General features: G+C 47.6%; 5 protein-coding genes across 5 annotated transcripts; 2 read left to right on the top strand and 3 right to left on the bottom strand.

The window, feature by feature from the left end:
* Positions 1 to 357: 357 nt before the first annotated feature.
* Positions 358 to 1,878, bottom strand: C8R40DRAFT_1172073 (Peroxin-3; the record flags this gene model as incomplete). Its single annotated transcript, XM_046231812.1, has 1 exon — positions 358 to 1,878. One exon carries the CDS (start codon positions 1,876 to 1,878, stop codon positions 358 to 360), a length of 1,521 nt encoding a protein of 506 aa, XP_046084821.1.
* A 252-nt stretch (positions 1,879 to 2,130) lies between these two features.
* C8R40DRAFT_1048610 (Metallo-dependent phosphatase-like protein) lies at positions 2,131 to 3,358 on the bottom strand (the record flags this gene model as incomplete). The annotated part of the gene is made up of 3 exons (XM_046224519.1): positions 2,131 to 2,307; positions 2,365 to 2,542; positions 2,601 to 3,358. 3 exons carry the CDS (start codon positions 3,356 to 3,358, stop codon positions 2,131 to 2,133), a joined length of 1,113 nt encoding a protein of 370 aa, XP_046084820.1.
* A 417-nt stretch (positions 3,359 to 3,775) lies between these two features.
* On the bottom strand, positions 3,776 to 6,960 carry C8R40DRAFT_353543 (caspase domain-containing protein). The gene is made up of 20 exons (XM_046234811.1): positions 6,289 to 6,960; positions 6,226 to 6,237; positions 6,123 to 6,176; positions 5,830 to 6,072; positions 5,648 to 5,775; positions 5,512 to 5,593; positions 5,370 to 5,455; positions 5,253 to 5,313; positions 5,139 to 5,201; positions 5,077 to 5,087; positions 4,988 to 5,023; positions 4,871 to 4,933; positions 4,796 to 4,820; positions 4,529 to 4,743; positions 4,449 to 4,469; positions 4,336 to 4,395; positions 4,265 to 4,283; positions 4,129 to 4,211; positions 4,053 to 4,073; positions 3,776 to 3,995 (listed from the first exon to the last, which is right to left on the bottom strand). Exons 1-20 carry the CDS (start codon positions 6,536 to 6,538, stop codon positions 3,969 to 3,971), a joined length of 1,560 nt encoding a protein of 519 aa, XP_046084819.1. The 5' UTR covers positions 6,539 to 6,960; the 3' UTR covers positions 3,776 to 3,968.
* A 222-nt stretch (positions 6,961 to 7,182) lies between these two features.
* Positions 7,183 to 10,175, top strand: C8R40DRAFT_1196382 (general substrate transporter; the record flags this gene model as incomplete). The annotated part of the gene is made up of 22 exons (XM_046233084.1): positions 7,183 to 7,245; positions 7,308 to 7,369; positions 7,422 to 7,429; positions 7,483 to 7,516; positions 7,570 to 7,590; positions 7,640 to 7,728; positions 7,787 to 7,831; positions 7,887 to 8,020; positions 8,083 to 8,300; positions 8,365 to 8,463; positions 8,518 to 8,648; positions 8,703 to 8,733; positions 8,795 to 8,920; positions 8,979 to 9,068; positions 9,122 to 9,175; positions 9,239 to 9,246; positions 9,299 to 9,343; positions 9,399 to 9,417; positions 9,479 to 9,579; positions 9,630 to 9,664; positions 9,719 to 9,784; positions 9,842 to 10,175. The coding sequence occupies 22 exons, from the start codon at positions 7,183 to 7,185 to the stop codon at positions 10,007 to 10,009; spliced, it is 1,647 nt and encodes a 548-aa protein (XP_046084818.1). The 3' UTR covers positions 10,010 to 10,175.
* A 10,098-nt stretch (positions 10,176 to 20,273) lies between these two features.
* C8R40DRAFT_1111473 (uncharacterized protein) lies at positions 20,274 to 21,072 on the top strand (the record flags this gene model as incomplete). Its single annotated transcript, XM_046228360.1, has 3 exons — positions 20,274 to 20,618; positions 20,645 to 20,935; positions 20,989 to 21,072. Exons 1-3 carry the CDS (start codon positions 20,367 to 20,369, stop codon positions 21,070 to 21,072), a joined length of 627 nt encoding a protein of 208 aa, XP_046084817.1. The 5' UTR covers positions 20,274 to 20,366.
* Positions 21,073 to 23,272: the final 2,200 nt, after the last annotated feature.

Here is a 23,272-nt window from a genome sequence, read left to right as displayed (position 1 = left end):
CATAGTCTTCATGTACATAGAGATATATGCTGGATATATGTATGATTATATCTGAAGGTTGAATACAGAGTGGGTTCACAGTTTGATAATAATATTAACGGACACACCCGGGTCCAATCTGCTACATTGAAATCCTTTCTTCCCTTGTTTCAAAAGTTGGGCAAAATTGGAGGTAGAAAGGCAGACGGAGGGATAATATCAGCCGTAGATCAGAAAAACCATTTACCGACGTTGAAGCTATGGCATAATGGCATTGCGTTGTGCACTGGTTCCCAATTTGTATTTGAAAGTTTGCTTCTTTCCCTTCCACTTTGTGATATGGTGAAGAGACCATAGTTGAAGGACAAGAATTTGCCGTCAAACTTCCAACTCAAATTTGGCCCATATCCAAGCACTAAACGTCCGTGTCTCATCTTTGGCCAAAATACCATCAACCAATTCACTCGGAAGTGCCAGAAGGGAGGTTCGAGACCAGGAAGCTAATGGAGGAAGGATAGAAGCAAGACGGACGCGTGGTGCTTCAGCATCTCCAGATGCAAAGACGCGGCCCTCGCCTTCGAACGATTTCATCAAACTATCCACAGCCCAATCCACACATGTATCCAGCACCTCTGTAAAACGATAAGAGGAAAAAAGTGTCCGGGTTTCCGAAAGAAGATCATCCATCGAGGTGGAAAGTGCTGCTCCTTGCGACGGGGAATAAGGGTCGTGGTCATCTCGACCTCCAAGTACTAACACGCTACGAACCATATCCTCCGTATTTGGAAGCATCGAGGCAGTCAAGCCTTCTAGGGCCACTCGCTGCATCATATCTTTCAAAAGTCTGTGGACGTCGCTTTCTGATAAACGCGTTTTGAGCGATACGCCTTCGAGTACTTCTTCAACCGCAGATTGTATGTGGGTGGAAAGATTTTTCCATCCAATGTGAAGTAAGTAGTAGGATAGAGTGAGATAGTCTGCGCTGAGAGTTTCGAACGCGATATTGGACAGTGGATGTTCGGGCAGGTCTTCGTCATCTGCGGGCGCAAATAACAGTTCGTGAACAGAGGGTAAGAATGTTTTTAATAAGGGCTGTTGAGGAATCCCAAATCTAGCTTTGAGTGCCATGAAAAGCATGTTAGACATGCCCAGCTCGCCCTCTAATGCAGCCTCTTGGTCTTCCTCTGAAGACATATGTTTTATGGCGCGTATATATTTAACGCGTGCGAGGATCGTGAGCTGGGTGAGAGTGAGGAGGGTGAGCAGAGAAATGGAATATATCGTCGTCAATGTCCGTGTGAATGTGAGTAATTTCACAGAGTTCCATAACTGAGCTTTGGAACGAGAAGAGGTAGGGTCGGATGAGGTGGAAGGCAAGGAAGCGACGGATGCTGAACTGGAATTTGGTTCCGATTCGATAGTGGAGATGTTTGATATGAAGGAGCCGGACGTTACACTGCTGGTTTCTTCACTAGAGGAATATCCTGTTGGTGAGTGAGCTTGTGCTCCTGCAGCGTCTACCCATCCTTGTAAGCCAGAAGTGCTGAGAGCGCTTGAACTGGATATAGAACTGGATACAGACGCCGACATCGATTCCGACCCTTCCAAAAAGCTCTTATTCGACATCATTTGCAACTCTCCAATCACAGCCTCAACATCCATCTCTTCCAGAATCTGTTCTCCTAAATTCGATAGTAGAGCCATGACCGTATATCCCACGTCTTCCTGAGTCTGTTCATACCGACGATGTAGAATATCTTGGGCCAACCTTTCTAATTCGATTTTCTCCTTCACCTCCTCCAGACGTGAATGAATGTATCCTCGAACGAGGTACAGGCCTCCGGCGATACCTGCAGCCTTTTGAAACCCTTTTCGATGGTTCTCTAAGTAAGAAATCATGGAAGTAACAGACCGAGGTGTTGTAGGCAACCGGTTCAATTTGTCGGCTATCAATTTGCCGAAAATTTCTTGAAGTCAAATTGAAAGAGAGCAAGATGATTAGTAGGTCATGATACTAGATTATAACGGCAAAATTACAAGTACATGTATACAGGTCAATAAAGAGATATGGTAGGTATAGGTGAATATCGTACAAGTAAAAAGAGACCGGGATCGTAACAGATAAATACTACTCGAGGTGAACTCTACGATTTAACATGGAACGCTGTAAATCTTTCCACGTCCACTGTCTCCAAATTTCGGTCTGGAGCTCAGAATGTTGCCGTCTATATCGATAGCTTCGCCGTCATACTCGTCTTCTATGGTGCCCGGTAGTTGTTGAGCAAGCTTTCCACCCAGGACAAGCGCCGTCATACGTTGATTGTATACCTGAAAATACTAGGAATAAGCGGGTCAAATTTCCAGTGAGAAAATGTGTATACGTACACAACCTGAATCTAAACCAATGGTCCAGCGATTAATGTCAAGCCCCCGACTAGCAGCGTGACCGTACACCACAGTCGATGGATGACACGGAAGAGAACCTTTCTTCTTGGAATCAAAGCCGGCACAATGCTTCATGTCCTTCTTGTAAAGTTGTGCCCAAGGGGTACCGTTTTTCTTTCTGTTCCGAAACGTCTTTAAGGATCAAAGACGTGGGACATGGGGTCAAGATCATTTACCTTGTAACGGTATGATCGTCAAGAACACCTCTCATGTTGAGTGTGACCCAAGGGATCAGATTCTGCGGTATCTCGTTCAGAATCGCCAGCTCTTGCAATCGACGAAGAAAGGAAGTGTCTTCTTTGCGAGTCTCGGCCTCGTACAGTATCGGGATATGTGATAATGGTTGCCGCTTGTCCTTGCGCTTGTAGTTCGGATCCGAGGCCAGGATTCCAGCATGTGCGATGAACGTGTGTGCATGCGGAACATGGATCCGCACCGGTCTTTGAATCATATACGAGTACTGCTCCTGTGTCATCCCTTCCGCAATCCTGTAATGATCGCCAAACAACTGCCATTCTTCAGGGATCTTCTTCCACCATTTGCTATGTTTCTTGTCATGTCGCACTTGCTCTTCCACCCATTCTTCTACATCATCTGCACCGCGCTCCTGAGCCTTCTCCCATTTATCTTGGACTTGGAAAAGCCAATTGCTACCACCTGGAAGAGAGTGTATCCATTCAAGCCAAGTCCGCCATTCAATAACCTTCTGGTCGTGGTTTCCTCGTACGGCTGTGATATTATGAGAGGCCATGAATTCCAGTACTTGCATGGATCCGGAATGGGGTCCTTTGGCCACGATGTCGCCAACGCTGACTAGAACGTCGGATGATGGATTATAGGACACTTTAGCAAGTAGCGCTCTGTATGCAAAACGATGAGTACTGTACAAGGGTACTAAGATCCTAGGCGTACTGGAATTCCTCGAACATTCCATGTATATCACCCACGATGATAACGCGCTTGTCAATATCGTCTGTAGAACGAGGTATCGTTTTAATGGTTATTACACAACGGAACCTGAAATTGAATAAAACCACTCGCCAAGAGGGAATTGTTCTACAGACAACGATTCTAGTGAGACATAGAGGCTAAAGTCTGGAGGACCTGAGAAGCGTAAACGTTAGCATGAGGTGGCAGGCTGGACAAGTGACAACCTACGATGCGAGGACAGAGACCAGTTCATCGAGCCTCTACTGGCCCAGACGAACAGAAGATAAATAATGAAGGCACTCAGAGCAGAGTAGGTTAACACCAGTCTAGGTGACTGCATGGCGGGCAACACAGGACAAGGAAAGTTGAGGGATGGTAGATGTCAACTTGATAAAGGGCATTTGATGACGACAACGCCGAAAAGTAAACGCCGGTAAGTCAACCAACCGAGACTTAACCGAGCAGTGGCCCCGAAGTACGAGATATAAATATCATCAGAGCCTCTTAAGGTACAATTCAGAAAGTTATTTTCAGCTTCGACATACATACTTATGTAGACAGTATTATACAACTGATACAGAATGAAATGTTCTTCAGTCCAAGTCAAGGCCCATTTAACAGATGAACATCAGATTAGTGTCCTTTTCGCTCAGTCAGTAGGGATAATAGGAAGAATAGGAAGAATTAGTCGAACGTACGATGGGATGGGATGCGGAGAGCTGTTAAACGAGTTTAGCGTCATGACAGTAAAGAAATCATCTCTAGAAGAAGTACCTGAGGTTTCTGACTATACTTCGTCCTCAAGATTTCTCTGATATTGACCAGTAGAGTTTGATAGCTTTGCTGTGGATTTTGACCTAAACATGGGAATAGTGAGGAGGCGATAAATATGGGCGAAGTATTCTCGTACTAAGAGCACTGATGAAAGCCTAAACGACACTTTGATGAGTGATAAACCCAAAAAGTTTACTGAGAACCTACATAGCTCATCGCGCCAGTAGCAGTTCCAGCCTCTACAGCATCAGCGGAGGTTTGTGAATCCTGATACGCCATTAATATTCAAATAATGTAAAAGTTTCTACCTAGCAACATACCTTGCATCCGCTCCATGAGATCTTGAAAGAGAATGAATTTGATCAGTGTCCCTCTGACATGAAAAAGACAAACAACGCACAGCATCGGCAGCACTAGTCTTCGTGCGTCGAGCATACTCTTCGGTCTTCTTGGTGTTTCCCGAAGCGACCTTGACAAGCCCCATTGCAGACTTGAACACCCCACCCATGTCTCCTCTGGCATAAGAAGAGACGGCACTCATAAGACCCTGTCCGGCCTCAGCAGCGAGATTGGGTTCTTTGATTTTTCCTTCGGTTGAATACATGTATGGAAGATCTAAGTTACCGTTACAAAGGTTTCAGTCCTAATCAACAAAACATATACTCACCAAGTACCGAACCCGAATGACATGACTGCATCTGCAAGTTAGCATCTGAAAGAGAAAGATAAGGATTCAACGAACGTCAAAGATCGCAGTGATACGACATCCTGGTGGCAACGTTTTGACGAGTATGTCGTGTAAAGTCTGATTATTGATGAGCTCAGCCTCCCTGTACGAATGGTGAAGAAAACGTCTTACATCATCAACGATATGACCGGCTTGTTCATGATCAACCTTGAATCTCGCTAGTCAACTTATGAGCATTGCAAAACCACTGAAATTCATACAGGGTAGATGACTGTAAACATGATGAGTCAAGGACCAGGAGGACTGACAAGAGTTCTCTGACCTTCATCATATCCATCTGCCTCGTCTCCGTCAAGATCTTTTGTTTGACCTCCGTGTCCTGAATCTGAACGTGAAGTATGAGCGAAGATATTTGACACATCTTGATAGAACATACAATGGAAAAAGAGAGAGTCGTTCGGTTGTGCGTTGTTGACGAGCCATTGCATAGCTTGAAGCTGGAAAGAGAGAATCAGCTATAATTGATTACATACAACGCAATAAGGTGATTTACGATGTTATCTCTGGTTGGTCGCTGTCGCGGGTTTTGAGCGTCATCGGTCAACATGACAATGTCTTCCCGCTTATAGCCGAAATGAGCTAGGATTCAGAAGGGAATTAATGATATGGACCAGGCAATGAGGCACGGAACGCACTGCACAAAAACTGTTGCATATTCTGAGCATCATTTATGCATCCCCGTAGCTCACTACTTGTATTGAAATAGTTTATCCCAACCTAAAGGCAAACTCATATCAAGACCGAGATTGAATCAGGCGTCAAATGACATACACATAGTGCCTTTTTCTTGCCATTGCACTGGGAATACTGAAAGTACGGCTGTTGTGGTTGTCCACCGGGTCCTCCGACTTGAGGCCCGTACTGTTGCTGTTGCTGCGGAGGCATGGGAGGCGGTCCAGCTGTCCACAAATGATTGAATTCGAGTGAAGAAAAATGAAGCGGGTTCTACGAACGCGGTGGCGCATACTGCTGCCTATATTGCTGGCCATATTGCTGACCAGGATATCCACTGTGCTGATGATGAGGGTGCTGTCCGGGATAAGAGTTTCGTTGGACGGGAGGAGGGCCAGAAGGAGGGCCATAACTAGATAGCAAGGTCAAGGGAGTGCAAAATAAAGAGATGAGATATTGTCCACCCTGGGGGGCCTGGAGGAGGTGCATATCCATAAGGAGGAGCGCCCGGAGGAGGTGCGTATCTGGTAAGAGTAAATATTTGAAGCTTCGCACAGAACACAAGAGAACGCACCCGTTCGGAGGTGGTCCGGGAGGAGGATTATAGCTGGGGGAGTAGCCACGGTCCCTAAACACGGTATGAGTTGAATTGTTGAACAAAGAGGAATTGAGATTACGGAGTTGGAAACCTAGAAAGAGATTAGTTGAAAGATTCTATGAGCTGGTATAGTCATGCTTACCCAGGCATGTTAGATTGCTGTTGATGATGATGATGACCAGGATACATTCCAAAGAGAAGTAGAAGAGTAAGGATAAGGTAGCTTTTATATCGGCACCAGGAGCTGTGCGACGACGCTGACAGTGGCAATAATACAAGGCAGTGCGGCGCACCGGACCGCGAGCTATAACTGCCGGAACAAATAATCGGCATTGCGTCCCAACGTAGCATGTTTGTACGATGAGCAACAATGCCAATACTTCGTCAACCATAAATTCCTGTTCTACTTACGGTAACTTGATACTGTCGAAGCTAGTGCTTTTCTCACACCATACAGACCTTGCAAGGTGATATATCATGGTGCCAATCGTCATCGCCGCCAACTTCGATAAGCTTCGATAACCCTCAATACTCCTCGATAACCTTGGTGCCTCCGATGCCAACTTTCACTGTTCTCATTCCATAACCCAATAGCTAGCGCCTTCACCAGTTATATCTTTTGTCAACCCCGAATCTGCGCCACCTGGACCCTTACGCACATTTCGGTCGGGCATCCTCCCGCTTCCTGACCAGGCAAACCTGGACTCATAAGGTAATTGGTCTGTAATAGGTTCATATTGCAGTGGGAGTTTACATCCCTATTCCACTCGAGCTGAGTTCTCTATCTTAGATCCACAGAACGTGCATACTTTTCCTTCGTACCTATCGTGGGTCGGTATATATTTCCTATTCTATGTACTAGCTCCGCAACTAGGAATAAACCTATTACTTGTTCACAACGCAAGATATGTGCGGGATCACTCTCGGCCCGCAAAATGGGATTTGAACCTGGTGACCTACATATAATGGTTCTTAAATACCTGAACCTCAGAAACTCAAGGCCGTAACATTGCTTTCTGTCGCTCGCACTAGTATTATGGCTGGCGGAATCCCAGTAACTACGTCTCGTCGAAGGGCTCTCGCGGGAGAATCAGGATGGGTGAGTGTCATACTCATCAGACTCACCACCAATCCGAGTCATAAACGACATTCGCTTCTCAGAAAGGTCTCGTACGAAACCGCAAAATATTCGCGATAGCAGTATTTGCTTCTCTTGGAGGATTGTAAGTCGTATACTTATGAATAGTTTGATGTTCGCTAACACTGGCCTTCTAGGCTCTACGGTACGCTCCACTACAAATTTCACAAGAGCAAATAGCTAATAACGTTTCCCCAGGTTATAACCAAGGGGTTTTTTCCGGAGTACTCGGGTAAGCATAGACACTTCCATAGTATCTGCTTACGGTATTAACACATCCTACAGGATGTATGATTTCGACTCAAGGTAATCGACTGAAACCGAGATAATCATGTTTAATCATCCATTACCCTAGGATGGCCTCAGTGGTCAACGATCCCACCAAGAAAGGTTGGTTTGTCTCGATCTTGGAACTTGGAGCCTGGTTCGGTGTTCTTACAACTGGTAAGTCTGGGCTCATAGTTCCATGAATTAGAGATAATAATAGTTATCGATGACGCAGGTTACTTTGCGGACAAACTCTCCCGCAAGTACACTATTGAGCTGTGTCAGTTGATGCGATTTTTATACACTTTTCTCACTAATTACTATTACATCTGAAGCTGTCGTTGTATTCTGTGTTGGCGTCATCGTTCAAACTGCTGCTCAAGGCCCACAATCCATCTACGGGGGACGTTTCATCACCGGTTTGGGAATCGGATCGCTGAGTGCTGTTGTACCACTTTATAACGCCGAGGTACAATCACAATTTATGCCGACGAGTGCGCTATCAATTCTGGAGTAACGTTTTGCTTGTAGCTCGCACCGCCCGAAGTTCGAGGAAGTCTCGTCGCGCTGCAACAACTTGCCATTACCTTCGGTATCATGATCTCTTTCTGGATTGACTATGGCACAAATTTTATCGGTGGGTCCGGTTCAACTCAATCTGAAGCGGCGTGGAGGATCCCATTGGCACTCCAACTTGTACCCGCTCTGATTCTCGGAGCTGGAATATTGTTCATGCCTTTCTCGCCTAGGTTAATATTTATATGCATTCCTCAGTAGTAGACCTGTCTTGGCTAAGATATCTCTTTCACATAGGTGGCTCATCAACCAAGGCCGGGACGATGAAGCGTTAGCTGTCTTGAGTAAGGCCCGCTGTCTCCCCTCGGAGAGTGAACTAGTCCAGATAGAGTTTCTGTGCGTTCCCTTGTTTTTTATACTAAGCATTGTAAACTGATATGACAATGACAGCGAGATAAAGGCCCAATACCTTTTCGAAAAGGAGATCTCTGCAGTAAACTTTCCAGATTATCAGGACGACTCATTTGGATCTAATGCGAAGCTCGCGTTCTACTCATATCTGAGTCTCTTGATCAATCCAAGTAATATTTTATTCTATCCGGTACGTCTTGATATGCTGAACGGGCCTTGTTTAGCACTTTTCCGTCGAATCATGGTTGGAACTTTGTACATCCTTCAAATGCACTATGCAATCGACGTTATTTGTTAACACACCTCATTCCTCTAGAACTATGTTCTTCCAACAATGGACTGGCGTGAACGCAATATTGTACTACGCTCCCAGTATCTTCCAAAATCTTGGCTTAACTGGAAACACCACGGATCTCCTTGCTACTGGGGTGGTCGGAATTGCGTACGTCTCTCGACCTTTTCCCCCCCAAGTCTCCACTTATAGGATTGTCACCATGTAGGATGTTTCTGGCTACCATTCCCGCAGTGATTTATGTCGATCAGGTTGGCCGAAAGCCAGTATTGGTTTCTGGCGCATTTTTAATGGGAGCGTGAGTCTCGTTGTTGATATTCATTTGAATGCGTGGTAATTTCTTTTCTCAAGTTGCCATCTAATCGTAGCTGTATTAGTGGGGTTGTATCATGATTCCTGGCCAAGGTATCATTCCTTCGTAACTCATGTCATTTGAACTTTGTCCTGATTGAATTCTTTTTTTACCAGTCATGTCGGTTAGCTGCTCTGTACCTCGAAACTTGATAATCTATTGATCCACTTGCAAAGCTGCGGGCTGGGCCGCGTGTGCTCTAGTTTGGGTCTTTGCCATGGGTATGCTGGATTTTACTTGAATATGCGGTCCGTGTCCGTTAATAATGCACCCCAGGTTTTGGCTACAGTTGGGGGTATGTTCCATTGAACACAAAAATCGAATATCGTTTATCAGCTCATGAATCTCATGCATAGACCGTGTGCATGGGTGATCGTAGCCGAGATCTTCCCATTAAGTGTTCGTAGCAAGGGTTTGTCTATCGCAGCCAGTTCGAATTGGATGAACAATTTTATTGGTCAGTTCTATTATTGATCAGGGTCACTTGAAACTCACATGGAAGTACAGTTGGACAAGTAACACCTACTATGATAGCTCACCTGGTAAGGTGTCTCTTCGCGGAGTACCAGGGTGCATGATTCTAAAGTGTGTTCTAGGGATTTGGAACGTTTATCTTCTTCGGCGTCTTTTCACTGTTAGGCGGATTTTTCATCATGTTCTTTGTGAGTACTCGTACAAGTGTTTTCGTACTATACCCTTCATCTCACTGTTGTGCGTAGGTTCCGGAAACGAAAGGTGTCACTTTGGAAGAAATGGAGGAAGTGTTTGGCGTGACTGGACAGAACCTGGCAGTTGAGGATGCGCAACGACTGGATGCTATTCATAGAAGGATAGGCCTAGTCACGGATGAGGCTCCGTTTGAAGTTGAAGGGAAATTCGATGAATGAGGCAGAATCTATATACACTGCGGGGATGAGCCGATTTCCTCGAGGCGAAAATGTGGGTTTTATCTCGAGGTTATGTACAAAAATATGGCAGCAGATATTTTGAAGGGATTGAGCTGAGGTTATGGTAAAATTATGAAAAGATAATTCAAAATAAGCACGGCCCCCCGCCAAATTCACAATAGCTTCACAATAATCGCCACATGAAAAGTTTTAAAATTTGTGCTCAGGATTTTCGACGAATTTTGGTAAAAATCCTTGCATTTTCTCGACATTTTCACCACGAAGACATTGGCTCATCCCCACAGTGTATGTTACAGTAACGACTTTCCAGGACGATAATCACGTGTCCAAATGTATGAATCATCTGCATCATCCATGCAACCTATTTCGTAGGCGCCTGTTTTTCTCATCATTGACGATGTCTCTTGAGCTAGGATAACTGCAATGGTCAATGTGCAGGATATCGAATGTTCGCTGTCGATAGTCGAGGACAATCGAACTCGCTGTATGAGTGTATTGTTATATGGACCTGCCGTATCGCATAACTTGGAATATATTGACAAGCGCTGCCAGATATTCCCGCTACCTTTAGGTAGAGGGTATTGGATGACTTCCCGCAGACTTTACAGCGTATTCAAAAAACCTTGTCAGTAGCGTAAAAAATGAAATAAAATAAAATAAAATCCAAAAGGTACCCGACCTTTAGCCGACCGCTTGGCAAGTGCTGTCCTGTCACCTCCTGTGCTGTCCAGTTGTGAGATGTCATTTCAACAACTTCCAACTGGTTAGCAGTGCTTCGTCTGGACTCTGTTGTCTTCAGGACATCTCTGGCTATCTCTGGGTTGTCTTAGTGCAAGCCTTGGCCGTGTACTGGCATCTGACTGCCATTCTCATGTATCCAAGGATATCTAGAGGCAGCCTGCCCCCTCCATATGCTCCACCTTTGTATGATTGCAGATCTCTTGCTTCTGAGGTAGGACTAGTAACAGATGATGATGCCTCTGGAGAGTCTGACCATGCCAGGAGGAGTTCCATTGACATTGTGATCCTTCAGTGGACTTGTTACCTCCACCAGCCTCCAGCCTCCACCACTGGCATGGAAGATCATTGTCAAAAGGCGCAAGTGACAGCACACTCACCAAGCAGTCGGCTAAAACGTCGGGTACCTTTTCGATTTTATTTTATTTTATCTCATTTTTTATGCTACTGACAAGGTTTTTTGAATATGCTGTAATTGTCAAATTTTTGACAATTAACAGTTTTAATCTTGTCAGCAAACAAGTGACAGGTGTATTTAGCGAGCGGTTTGAAATTTGAGGCCTGTTGTAAATCCCGAATTTACAACGGCCTGCCTAGGCCGTTGTAAGCTCATTTTTGTGCAATTTCCCTCAAGCGATCAACCTACTTGACCGTATTTGGGTTTACCTCCGATGATGCACATGGTGCCTTCTCTTGCTCATTCTTTGTTCCCTAGAATCCCTACCAGAGTCATTTGAATGTTCAAAATGAAATATATCTGGATAAGCAAAAGGGTGTGCATACATATCTATGTCTGAAGCAACTCGAACCCATGAGGATAATTTAATCAAGGATAAGAGGGGGAAAGGTTGTGAAACAAGGTCCACGCAATGATAGGAGGAGGAAGACAGGAGTGAAAAAATGTGCACAAGATGCTCCGAGTGCAGAAGCTAGTCAGAGGAGATATAAAATGCCACCCCCCGACACCCCAAGACCAGCTGCCCACTGCTACTCCTTGTTGCATTGAAACATTATACTTCCTGGTATTGTCCAACTAGTATGTCCTTACCTCAGCAAAACACCAACCAAGCCCAAGCTCCAACTGGGACTACACCTCCCCCAATGGACCAGCCTTTCCACAGCCAGTACAATCATTCCCAAGTTGGTAACCAGTACGACAGTGATCACGAATGTGTTACGATCACTTCTTTTTCATCTTATCTTTCTCCTTGTCCCTTGTCTTATCTTTTATCTTTTGTCTTATCTTCTATCTCCCTTATCCTATATCTTGTCTTATCTTGTCACCTGACCTATTATTCATGCTTACTGATACAACATGCTGTTAAGATCATGTACACCGTGTAACCGTGCCAAAGCTACAAGGTGTCGAAGTGCGGAAGACGAGTGGGACAGTAGTGAAGTTATTAACAACACCGCCGTTACGCCGTTAGTCCCCGGAGAGCGAGAGTAGAGATAGAGGAGCTAAGTAGCAGCCAGGTCGGAGCGGCGGGATCGCCGATGACGAGGAGCGGACCAAAGAACGTTCAGTTCCTAAGGTATAGTAGAGAGTACTCCAAGGCGTAGAGCCTGAAGACTTAGAGAAGGGTTCAGATGGAAAGGGAGATCTAAGTTGATAATTAAACTGAGGAACTACAGTAGCGTACAGGCAGTATTTATATCTACGGAACGGCGCATCGATGCGGAGCGCCAGACTAACTACTAGGAGCTATACGAGTAGTACCTGCAGGGTAGAGTAAAAGACAATAAGAAGGGACTAGGACGAAAGGGTATGTGTAGCGAGAAAGAACAATAAGAGTGAGATTACAATAACGAGTGGATCTTCGGAGTACCGAGCGGCGGGATGGAGGCCCGCGGCATGGACTTGACAGTATCCCCCTCTTAGGCTTGAGCCCTCGAAAGCCATTAATACCGGGAGTTGGTTAGTCACCAAAGAAAATTTTTAAAGGCCGTCAGCATCGGGAATTTGGTCCATCAGTCAGCAGGAAAATTTTCAAAAGCCGTTAGTACCGGGAAATGGCATTAGTCATCGGTTCACCGTACACCAAGTACAATTCGAAGGAAAATTTTCGCTGGTCCGTGCGCAGTTTTGCCGTATAAAAGGTCCAGAGTTTCGCCGATAAGACCCAAGTTTTCTTCCAAAAACTCCCAAGCCCTCAATGTCCGCTAGTCGCACTATCACCACTACTGTCACCTCGGCCGCCGGTCCCTCCAGGTCGCGCCCCTTGCCCCCGCCACCACCGCCACCTTCCGACTCCGCCGCCCACGAGGAGGAGGACCTCGAAGACGAGGACGAAGACGATATTATCAGGAAGGCGCAAGCAAGAGTGGAGCGGGTGAGAGCGAGGAAGGCGGCGGAGGCCGCAAGAAAAAAGGCGGAGGAAGAGGCTGCAAGGGCGGCAGCGGAGAAAAAGAGGAAGGCGCAGGAGGCGCGAGAGCAGGCCCGCCGGGCGCAGCAACAGGAGGAGGAGGTGACTGAGAGGAGGAGGCTGTTGGCCGCAGCGGCGACAGCTCGGAGTCAGAGGGGGACCTCCCCAAGTGAGGTGTCGGTTTCGCCGCGGAGACCCGTGGTCGAAATTTCGAGGAAGAGGAAGGAAAAAGGCAAGGCTAAGGCCCAGGTGCGTATTTATTTTACTACGACTAGGTAATTGTCTGACTTATTCCTGCTAGCCCGTGGACGAAGACCCGGACGACGGCGACGACGACGACGACGAAAAAGAGCCCTGCGAACAATGCAGGGCAAAGAAGATCTCTTGCCAGATGCAGGCTGGTAAGAGAAGTTCTATCATTTGCAAACCCTGCCACGACGCAAAGGTACGGTGCTCGTACTCCGGGCGGCCCTCGACGGTGAAGCGAGAGGGGGGAGGAAATCCGCTTGGCGAGCGGATGGCTGTCCTTGAGAGCCAGATGGCTCAACTGCTCGCCGACAACCGTCAACTCCGAGACGGTCAGATCAAGGCGAACACGTACCATCGCCACATTATCCGGAAGTTGGAGTGGCTAGTGACGGATGCCAACAGGAGAAGGAAGACGCCCCCTGAATTGCCGGAGGCCGGACCATCGGCGCCTTCGAAGAAGAGAAGGAGGGTAGCAGATAGTGATGAGGAGGAAGAAAAGGAGATTGAAGGGGAGATAGAGAAGGAGGGGGAAGAAGTGGAGTTGGAGGAAGAAGAAGAAGAGGAGAACGACGAACCGGCGCCGAAAAAGGCCTGGTCGGACAAGGGGAAGGAGAAGGAAAGGGTAGAGTAGGGTAGTTTCGGACATCGGACATCGGCCTTCCGGCCTTCTTCTTGTAATCTTTTTGTAACCCTGCCCCCTTTGTATAGTTTTGTTTTTTGGACTTGTGTATATATAAAACTGTTGACTCGATTTTGAAATCGGAAAGCGAATGGGCCGCGAGGCGGCGGAAGAATTAATTAGTTCGAAGTATAAGTAGTTTTAAGTGTAAATGAAATATAAGTGAAGAAGTAAATTTAAGGAGAATATAAGCAATTAAGAGAGAGGGATAAACACTCAATTTGCTATCATCGTGTTTATCCTCTAAACGCACAAAGTAGACTTCGGCGGAGCGCGGCGAAAAAGGGAAATGGAATAAAATGATTTTTTGTGATCAAGGTCCAGGTTTGTGAGGGTATCGGGCGTGGAACGCCGGTACAAGTTCGTCAGCATGTAATTCATCAGCAGCAACCCAAGAGAACTCATCATCAGTACCTTCATAACCGGCCCACCGAATGTAATAACGTAGGGGACAACGTTTATACCTTCTGTCCAGCTTGGAGTTGAGGATTTCGGCAACGTTGTACTCCTCTTCACCATCAACTTCAATTGGAGGTGGAGGAGATTGAGTACGATTCGGGAAGGGATTCGGCGTAACCGGCTCCAGCTGTGAGACGTGGAAAACCGGGTGAATGCGGCGAAGATAATCTGGGAGCTTGAGCTCGTAAGACAGAGTACCAGGTCGACTGATGACCTTGAAAGGACCAAGATATTTTTCTGAGAATTTTTCAGTAGGACGAGTAGAACGAATATGCTTAGCAAGAACAAATACTTCGGAGCCGATCGGGAACTCCGGGTGCGAGATTCTTTTCCTGTCAGCTTGTTCCTTGTAACGAGATTGAGCTAAAAGGATTTCCTCTCGAAGGAAGACGTGGAGTTCATCGAGATTGACGACGAAGTCTCTAGCTAGATCAGACTTCATATCAACCTCGGGCCGAACGGTGATATTTGGGTGGTATCCTTTGTTAGCGAAGAATGGAGTAATACCAGTGGAAGCATTGGGAGCGTTGTTATAGGCGAACTCGGCGATCGGGAGTAAAGGCGACCAGTCATCTTGTTGGTAGGAACAGTAGATCCTGATGTACTGCTCGAGAGTCTGATTGACACGCTCAGTTTGCCCATCGGCTTCCGGATGGTATCCAGAGGTATAGTGAAGTTCCATAGAGAGTGCTTTACCGAGAGCCCGGAAAAACGCCGAAACAAATTCGGAACCACGATCGGAAGTAACATGATTAGGGACACCATGCTTAGAGAAGACGTGAATAACAAAAAGCTCAGCTAGTTGTTCGGAAGTAATGGTGTCGTGAGTTGGAATAAATATAGCTTGCTTGGAAGATCGATCCACAACGACTAGGATAGCAGTGTAACCATTCGACATTGGCAGTTGCTCAATGAAGTCCATGGAGATGGAATCCCATGGTCGGACCGGAACCGGCAGAGGTTTCAACAAGCCGTAAGGCCGATGACGGCGGGGCTTATTGCGACCACAGATAGTGCAGGAGGTAACGTAGTCACGAACAAAGTCTCTGACCTTAGGCCAGGTGTATTGACGACGTACAGCTTCTAAAGTGCGGTTCTGGCCGAAATGGCCGGAAAGTGGATGATCATGGAAGTAGCGGAGGACTTGAAGGCGAAGATCGCCGTGATTAGGGACATAAATACGGTCGTCAAGGCGTAGTAGCTTGTCACTACCTAAGCTCCAACGTTCATTGGAAGGATCTTTTGCAAGTTCCAAACCAGCAACGGAGCTCGGATCGGCGGGAAGGGCGAGAATGATAGCTTGGTGTAGGGCTTCGATATCCATGATAATCGAGGCTCGTAAGGCTGGGCCTTCCAGGAAGGTAGCTCGAAGAGACGCAGTGAGTTGTTCGTTAGTAAAGATAGGACGAAAGTTATGAGGGTTCACTTGGGCGTAGCCGATATCCCCCTCTTTAGGGTAGACGTCCCAGCGTCTAGTTATCGAATCGGGTTTCTCGCCGAGTTTCCCCGGTCGGAAGCGAATGACCATATTAAATTGATGTAAAAATTCTGACCATCGGACCTGTCGGCGTGTGAGAACCTTGGTAGTAGAGAAATACTCAAGGTTCTTGTGATCGGTGACGACGTCCACCGGATCACCCGAACCTTCCAGATAATGACGCCAAGCTTTAAAGGCCTCGAAGATGGCCAGTAGCTCTTTGTCGTGGGTGTCGTAGTTGAGTTCCGCCGCATGAAGCGTTCTGGAAAGGAAGGCTAGAGGATGAATTTCACCGTCAGCATATTGGATGGAAAGAATGGCCGCAATGGCGTAATCGGAAGCGTCGGTTTCCACAATAAGTGGGCGATTCGGCTCCCAATGGGCCAGTATCGGCGCAGAAGTAAAAGCAGTCTTGAGATTTTCGAAGGCCTCTTGAGCGCTGCTGTCCCAGATCCAGGACGCGCCTTTTCGGGTAAGCCGAGTCATCGGCACAACGATATCACTATAATTCTTCAGGTCGTAAGGTCTGTGTTCAGGAAGTGAATCTGCAGCAATCTCGTCGAAGACGTCTGCAAACTCTGCGTACTCTTCTGGGATAGAAGGGTGGAGTGGAGGGACAGTAGGAGTGGTGGAAGAGCGGTCGGCGGCGCGGGCCGCGACCTCTGAGTGGATAGCACAAAGTAGAATGGGTTCCATACCAGCGTCCTTGCAAGCCCTGTTAAAGACTGCAGCACTGACAAGTGCAATGTCGACCTCAGGAGTTTCCAGTTGAGCAGCGAATTGAGAGACCGTAGGGTAAGAGTAGATGGGTTCAAAGGGGAATTTGGACGAAAGGGGCTTGGCCCGTAAAGTCCGAGAGCGGGAGCGAGAGCGAGAGCGAGGTGAGTCCCCAGGAGGGGTCTCCAGAATTGTCGGTGAAACCGACGGCGAAAGTTCCGGTAGCGGAACAGCGACCTTTGCATCAACGGTGTTGATAGCAGAAGGCACAGACGTCTGTGGAGAATCAAGGTGTGAAGTGTTACGGAACGTAATGTTTCGAGATGCCCAGTCAATCAACGGATTGTAGCGGGATAAGAAACTGTAACCTAGTACTGCTTTACAAGATGAATCTAAATGTGTAACATAAAAGGGTAAGAGAAGCAGCTCGCCGGAAGGGAACCGAACGGCGATATTTGCCATATCGGTAATGGGTTTAGAAGATAATGAACCATCAAAGAGACGAAGATTAACAGGAGAGATTTTGGTCGTAGGAATAGAATTTTGTGAAACATAACGAGTATCGATGAAAGAGTCAGTAGAACCAGAATCAACAAGAGTAGGAAATTTAAGAAGAGCAGAAATAGGTTCGGCCGGCGCGGCCGAATCGGACAAAGGAAATTCAGTAGTCAATGATATTACAAGAGATCGTTCAATGGAAGAAAGAGCGGACGCGTTGAGATATAACTCCCCAGGTGAGGTACGAACCTGATCAACGCAGCTCCCATTTCGTACCGGGGAACAAGAGCTGCGGACTAGTTTTCCGATTCCTCTTCAACAACCTCTACGGTTGCTTCGGGGGTTTCTTCAACCTCAGCAGCACGGCCCTTCGATTCTCGGGCCTTTCGCTTATTGCAGTCAGCAATCTGATGCTTACCACCGCAGAAGAGACAAAGGTTGTTCTTCATCCTTCTTTCCTTCTCGGAGGGAAGGACTTTCCCATCTGCACCAAGATGGTTGAACGCGGGGCGCTGACCGCCGGATTGGCCGGAATTCGAAGAGTTCTGGGGCTTACCATTGTTATTAGGCTTACCACCAGAGAAGGGTTTAGGCTTCGGCGTGAACGGCGCCGAAGAGCCAGATGGCTGAGAGTTGTTTTGCTGGTTAGTAGAACCAGTCTTAAAGTCCGAGGAACCCTTCTTCGGGTTCCGAGCAACAAAAGGCTTACCAGCCTCGCGCTTCCTAGTTTCCTCGCGTTTCCAATAACGATTGTCAATACGAAGAACCTCTTGACGGTAATCAGCGAGCGTCGCCGGCTCGGGCAAACGCGCCATTTTGTCCTTGATGCGCTCAGCTAAGCCTCGTCCATAAGCCCATTTCAGGGCAGCAGAATCCCAGTTGGTACTAGCAGCCAGGGTGTTGAACCGGATATTGTATTTCCGGATGTTCTCGGTTTCCTTCATCTTCAGATTACCGAGAGAATCTTCGGCCTCGCCTTGGGCGTCGTAAACGCCGAAATTGTCCTGAAGCTCCTTTACAAGGGCCTTGAAGGAGGACGTCCAGGCCGGCAGCGAGTCGAGATCCGGATCGAGAATATCAGGGACAAACCATTCTTTGGCTGACCCACTGAGATAGGAAAGGGTGTAGTTCACCTTCCGTTGGTCGGTGAAGTACTTTGGACGGTCATTAAAGACCAGGGCGAGATTGACGAAGAACGTCTTGAGTTTTCGGGGGTCCGAACCGTCGAATACCTCGGGCTCCTTGACCTTGCTCTTAGATTCAGAGCTGTCAGAGGGACGGCCGAGAGCGGCGAGGACGGTACCAAGGGTCTCAATGGAGCCCTTGAATCCCGAGAGGAGTTCCAACATAGCACGTTGCTCGTTGGGGATGTCAGGAGATATGGGAGAACGAGGTCCACCAGGTCCACCAGGACCGCCGGGACCGCCGGGACCACCAGGACCACCAGGTCCACTGGGGTCACCAGGTTCACCATGCGGTAAACCGCCGGAATCATCATCCAGATCGTCGTTGTTATTATCGGCGCCCGGATCGTCGGGGTCGACAGGAGGGTCTTGATCATCGTGATCACCGGTGTCCAAATCGAAGTGAGGAGGTGGGTCACGAGGAGATTCGGAAGCAGCGCGACGTTGGGGTTGTTTACCCGTATGGCGGGCTATGGCTTGGAGAATTGGAGAATCAATTCGAGTAGTAGACCGGCCCCGAGCCGGAGCGACCACGGGGGGTTGTCCACGGCGAGGGGTCAGGACTTGGACAGGTTGTCCGTCACCAGTGTACAAGGTGCTGTACTCAAATTGTTGTTCTTCTTCCATGGCTTCAGGAAGAGTCGACGTAGTAGGAACTGTGGCTGGACCGAAACCGCGATTACGGCGACGTGGTTGACCAATTGCAGAGATAGAGTCGGAGAATGGGGCAAATGATTGGGCTGTAGTGAAGAAAGTGTTTTCTTCGGAGTTAGCTCTAGATTGAGCTCGAGTTTTCGGAGGCATAAAAAATGATATGTCAGTACGACGTTAACGGATTGAGTTTAATTATACTGTTAAGATCATGTACACCGTGTAACCGTGCCAAAGCTACAAGGTGTCGAAGTGCGGAAGACGAGTGGGACAGTAGTGAAGTTATTAACAACACCGCCGTTACGCCGTTAGTCCCCGGAGAGCGAGAGTAGAGATAGAGGAGCTAAGTAGCAGCCAGGTCGGAGCGGCGGGATCGCCGATGACGAGGAGCGGACCAGAGAATGTTCAAGTCCTAAGGTCGAGTGGAACGTACTTCAAGGCAGAGAGCCTGAAGACTTAGAGGAGCACAGAGTTAAGGAGGGAATCTAAGTCGATAATTAAACTGAGGAACTACAGTAGCGTACAGGCAGTATTTATATCTACGGAACGGCGCATCGATGCGGAGCGCCAGACTAACTACTAGGAGCTATACGAGTAGTACCTGCAGGGTAGAGTAAAAGACAATAAGAAGGGACTAGGACGAAAGGGTATGTGTAGCGAGAAAGAACAATAAGAGTGAGATTACAATAACGAGTGGATCTTCGGAGTACCGAGCGGCGGGATGGAGGCCCGCGGCATGGACTTGACACATGCGCTTTTCATTTACTTATATTAAACACAGCAGTCTCACAACACGTATACAGCATGGCGATCAAGCTTTCATTACTTACACATTGCTTTACTTATGTTCTACTCATGTTTACCACTAACCCAGGGCGTTGGGCATTACTAGGGCAGAGGGTTGTTCACTAGTATATAGGCTGTAGCTACTTGCTGTATTTCCTTAGCTTTGATCTCGTCTATTCTACCTGGTTTAGCCCAGAACTCTGCTTACTTCCTTTATCGCTTCACTACCTGAGGTTTTCTTGAGTGTGACACCTGGTGACACCTGTTACTAGAACCAGTCGCTGACAGAATGGTTCAGTACTGGACATCTGCATCAGGAGCAGAATCAACACAGCCAGTACAATTCGGTGTACTATCTATCACATCCAGAACTACCTCCTCCTGGACTTGGTCATCACTCGAATGGACATGGAAGGATTCTTAATCAACAAGCCACATCTGTAAGTCAATCAATCATATTGGTTCATAGAGCGACTAACAATTGGAGCAGAACAATGAAGCTAATCATCAACGACCTTCTTCTCAATATTATATGTCCACACCACGATCTCAAAATCTGCCACCATCACTAGTCAGTAATTCTCACTCTGCCAAAAATCATCCTCGTCCTCGTCCCCGCCCTCTTGTGCGGTCACCTCCGAACTTCGAGTTGCCTGATCACTTCGGGAATACACTCCATCAGAATCAGTCAACTACTCCATATCAACCTCCACCTGACCCTTGTCCACTTAGTCCTCCTTTGCCAACCCCTGCTGAGTTGGTAGTGAAGGCACAGAAAAAGGCAGTAGAGATCCGAAAATAGATAGGAAGCCAGAAGTGAAGGCTGAAAAGAAGAAGCATCAACGGGCTTTACCAAAGAATGATGAGTCGGATTCAGGAGGAAGTGGGAATGAAGCATGCCCAAAGAAGAAAGGAGGTCGAACAAAAGGTGCCCTTACTTATGGAGATGAAGAATGTCGAAAGCTTGTTGAACGAGTTGGGGACATGTTGCCGATTGGTCAGAAGGGTTGGGAAGCAGTTGTTAGCATATACAACAAGTGGGCAAGAAAGAATGGCTATCTGGAGCAAGAAAGACGGCCACTGGCCAATAAGTTCAATAGCGTAAGTTATCAGTTTATAATTTCAATCATATAATGTCACATATTTCTTTCTAGCTTGTGACTATTGCGAAGACGAAACCCACTGGTGATGCTGAGCGTCACCAGATGTATGCTGAAGCACTTATGGCTGTGTCATAAAGTACGCAGCCCCTATCATTACGCAGCCCCTATCATTTTCCCTTTCTCACCGTCTCGACGCCTTTACTTGTACAATACATCATCCCATCGCTGTCAATCTCCATCGATTACTGATCTATCTATTACTGATCCACCTGACCCACCTTCTCCTTCTATCGGCTTCCGCCTCCTTCCTTGCCCCTGAACTGTACAGTATTACATCGTTGTTTCTTGCAGACTAGATTATGTATATATAGCCAACCCTCCACAGCCTGGTCCCTTATCTTGACCTCTCTGTCATTATCTGGGACCAGGTATGTGCTTACTTATTATTACCTATGACTACGATACTCAATATATCTCTGTCATTATCTGGGACCAGTTCGCCTCCGCTCCGCTTAGTTGCTCCGCCTCACCGCCTGGTTTAGTCACCCCGCTTCCTGCTCCACTAGTCACTCCGTCTCTGCCGCTTCGTGACATTAGGTCAAGATCCATTACTGCACTGACAGCCTACCGATAAGGTTGTCCTTGCAGGATCCGTAGACACCACGTCTTCCCCAGTCCCGCCCGATTCTGAAACACCTGTTGCCAGTATAGACTGCTCCACACTCCCGCACGCACTTGACCCCAGAGACCAAGCTCACGCCCACAACAACAACGATACTTGGCGTGATTGCCAGTCTCAACCTTGCCCCAACGCCCTTTCGAACTCGATCCGAGAGCCACTCACTGTGAGCAATATAACCTTCCTGCCAATTCCCCAACCCCGATTGCCTACTCCCATCATGTCGACTCCTGTCCCGCCTGCCCCAAATACCTCTGCTGAGGATCTCATGGCTCAGCTCATCAGACAAGTAGCCAGCCTTGCTACAGCCATGGAGGAACGCTCATCCTCCAAGTCAAGCATGAACAAACCCGAGGTCTTCAAGGGTAAAGATGGTGCTGAAGCTCGTCGTTTCATGGCTCAGTTCCAAAATTGGGCGTCAGAACAACCGGATCTCGCCAAGAGCCAAGTTAAACTTATCAAGTCCGCCTTGGGCTTCTTCACAGAAAGTGCTGGAGATTGGGCAACTCCCCATCTGTTACACTTCAGTGCAGAGAATCCCCCTTTCGGAGGAAACTGGGATACGTTCTTGAAGGAATTTAGCCAGCGGTTTGAACCAATGGACCCAGGTATGGAAGCCCGTAGCGAGATCAAGAACCTCAGACAAAGTAAAGGGCAGACAGTTGCAGAATTTGCCCAGAAGTTCAAGGATATCGGAGATCGGACTGAAATGTCTGATATTGATTTACGGGAACGCTTCTTCACCGCCTTACTTCCGGAGATCCGACAACACCTTATCATCGTAAACATCGCCCAAGGAATCGCTCCGACTTTGAAAGAGGCAATCAAACGAGCCATATTGGTGGATGTCTACCTGCATGATCCCACCATGACCGGCCGAAACACCGGACACGCTCCCGCACACACTGCTCACATTACCCCTGCCGACCCTCACGCCATGGACATTGATGCTACTCATACCAGCACTGGGAATAGCAGGGAGGCCTTCCTTGCCCGTATGCGCGGACGATGTTTTGGTTGTGGAGCTCAAGGCCATGTTAAGCAGAATTGCCCACACAAGGAGACTACCTGCCGATACTGTGGACGCCGGGGACACCTAGAATCCGTCTGTCAGGACAAGTTCATGGGACTTAGTCGCGACCGTGGCCGACGCCAACAGCCTCGCCGTCAGCAGATCTCAGCCACGGCGGCACCATTTACCTTATTCCCAAACGAATCAGTTCAGATTGCCGCCTCAATCCCAACACCTGTCGCTGGACCTGCTATACCGAGCCCCGCTAATCAGGACTTCTCCACCCAAATTGGACAAATAAGGGAATTGTTGGACCGTGCTAATGCCATGTCTCCTCCGTCCTCTGGTTTTCAGCAGGGTTTTTAAAGAGGGTACCCGCTCCGGCTGCACCGAGAGTACCCCATAATCAGTTTACTATGTTCGCTACCTCTTCGTATGACTCGCTCCCATCATGTACAATATCATCTATTTGGGAATTAAATTCCAGCTCCCCACATTTCCGAATTCATGCAAAACTGAGAGGAAGGAACCATAGTATAACAACCGCAGCCATGGTAGACTGTGGAGCTACCGCCCTGTTTTTAAACCAAGACTTTGCCACCAGAAATCACGTAACCTGCGCACCCCTCCATAAACCAATCGAT

Source organism: Lentinula edodes (assembly GCF_021015755.1).
Source record: "Lentinula edodes strain Le(Bin) 0899 ss11 chromosome Unknown C8R40scaffold_24, whole genome shotgun sequence".
Lineage (NCBI taxonomy): Eukaryota > Fungi > Basidiomycota > Agaricomycetes > Agaricales > Omphalotaceae > Lentinula > Lentinula edodes.
Note: the sequence above shows the minus strand (reverse complement) of the source record. Positions and strands in the feature narration are given on the sequence as shown.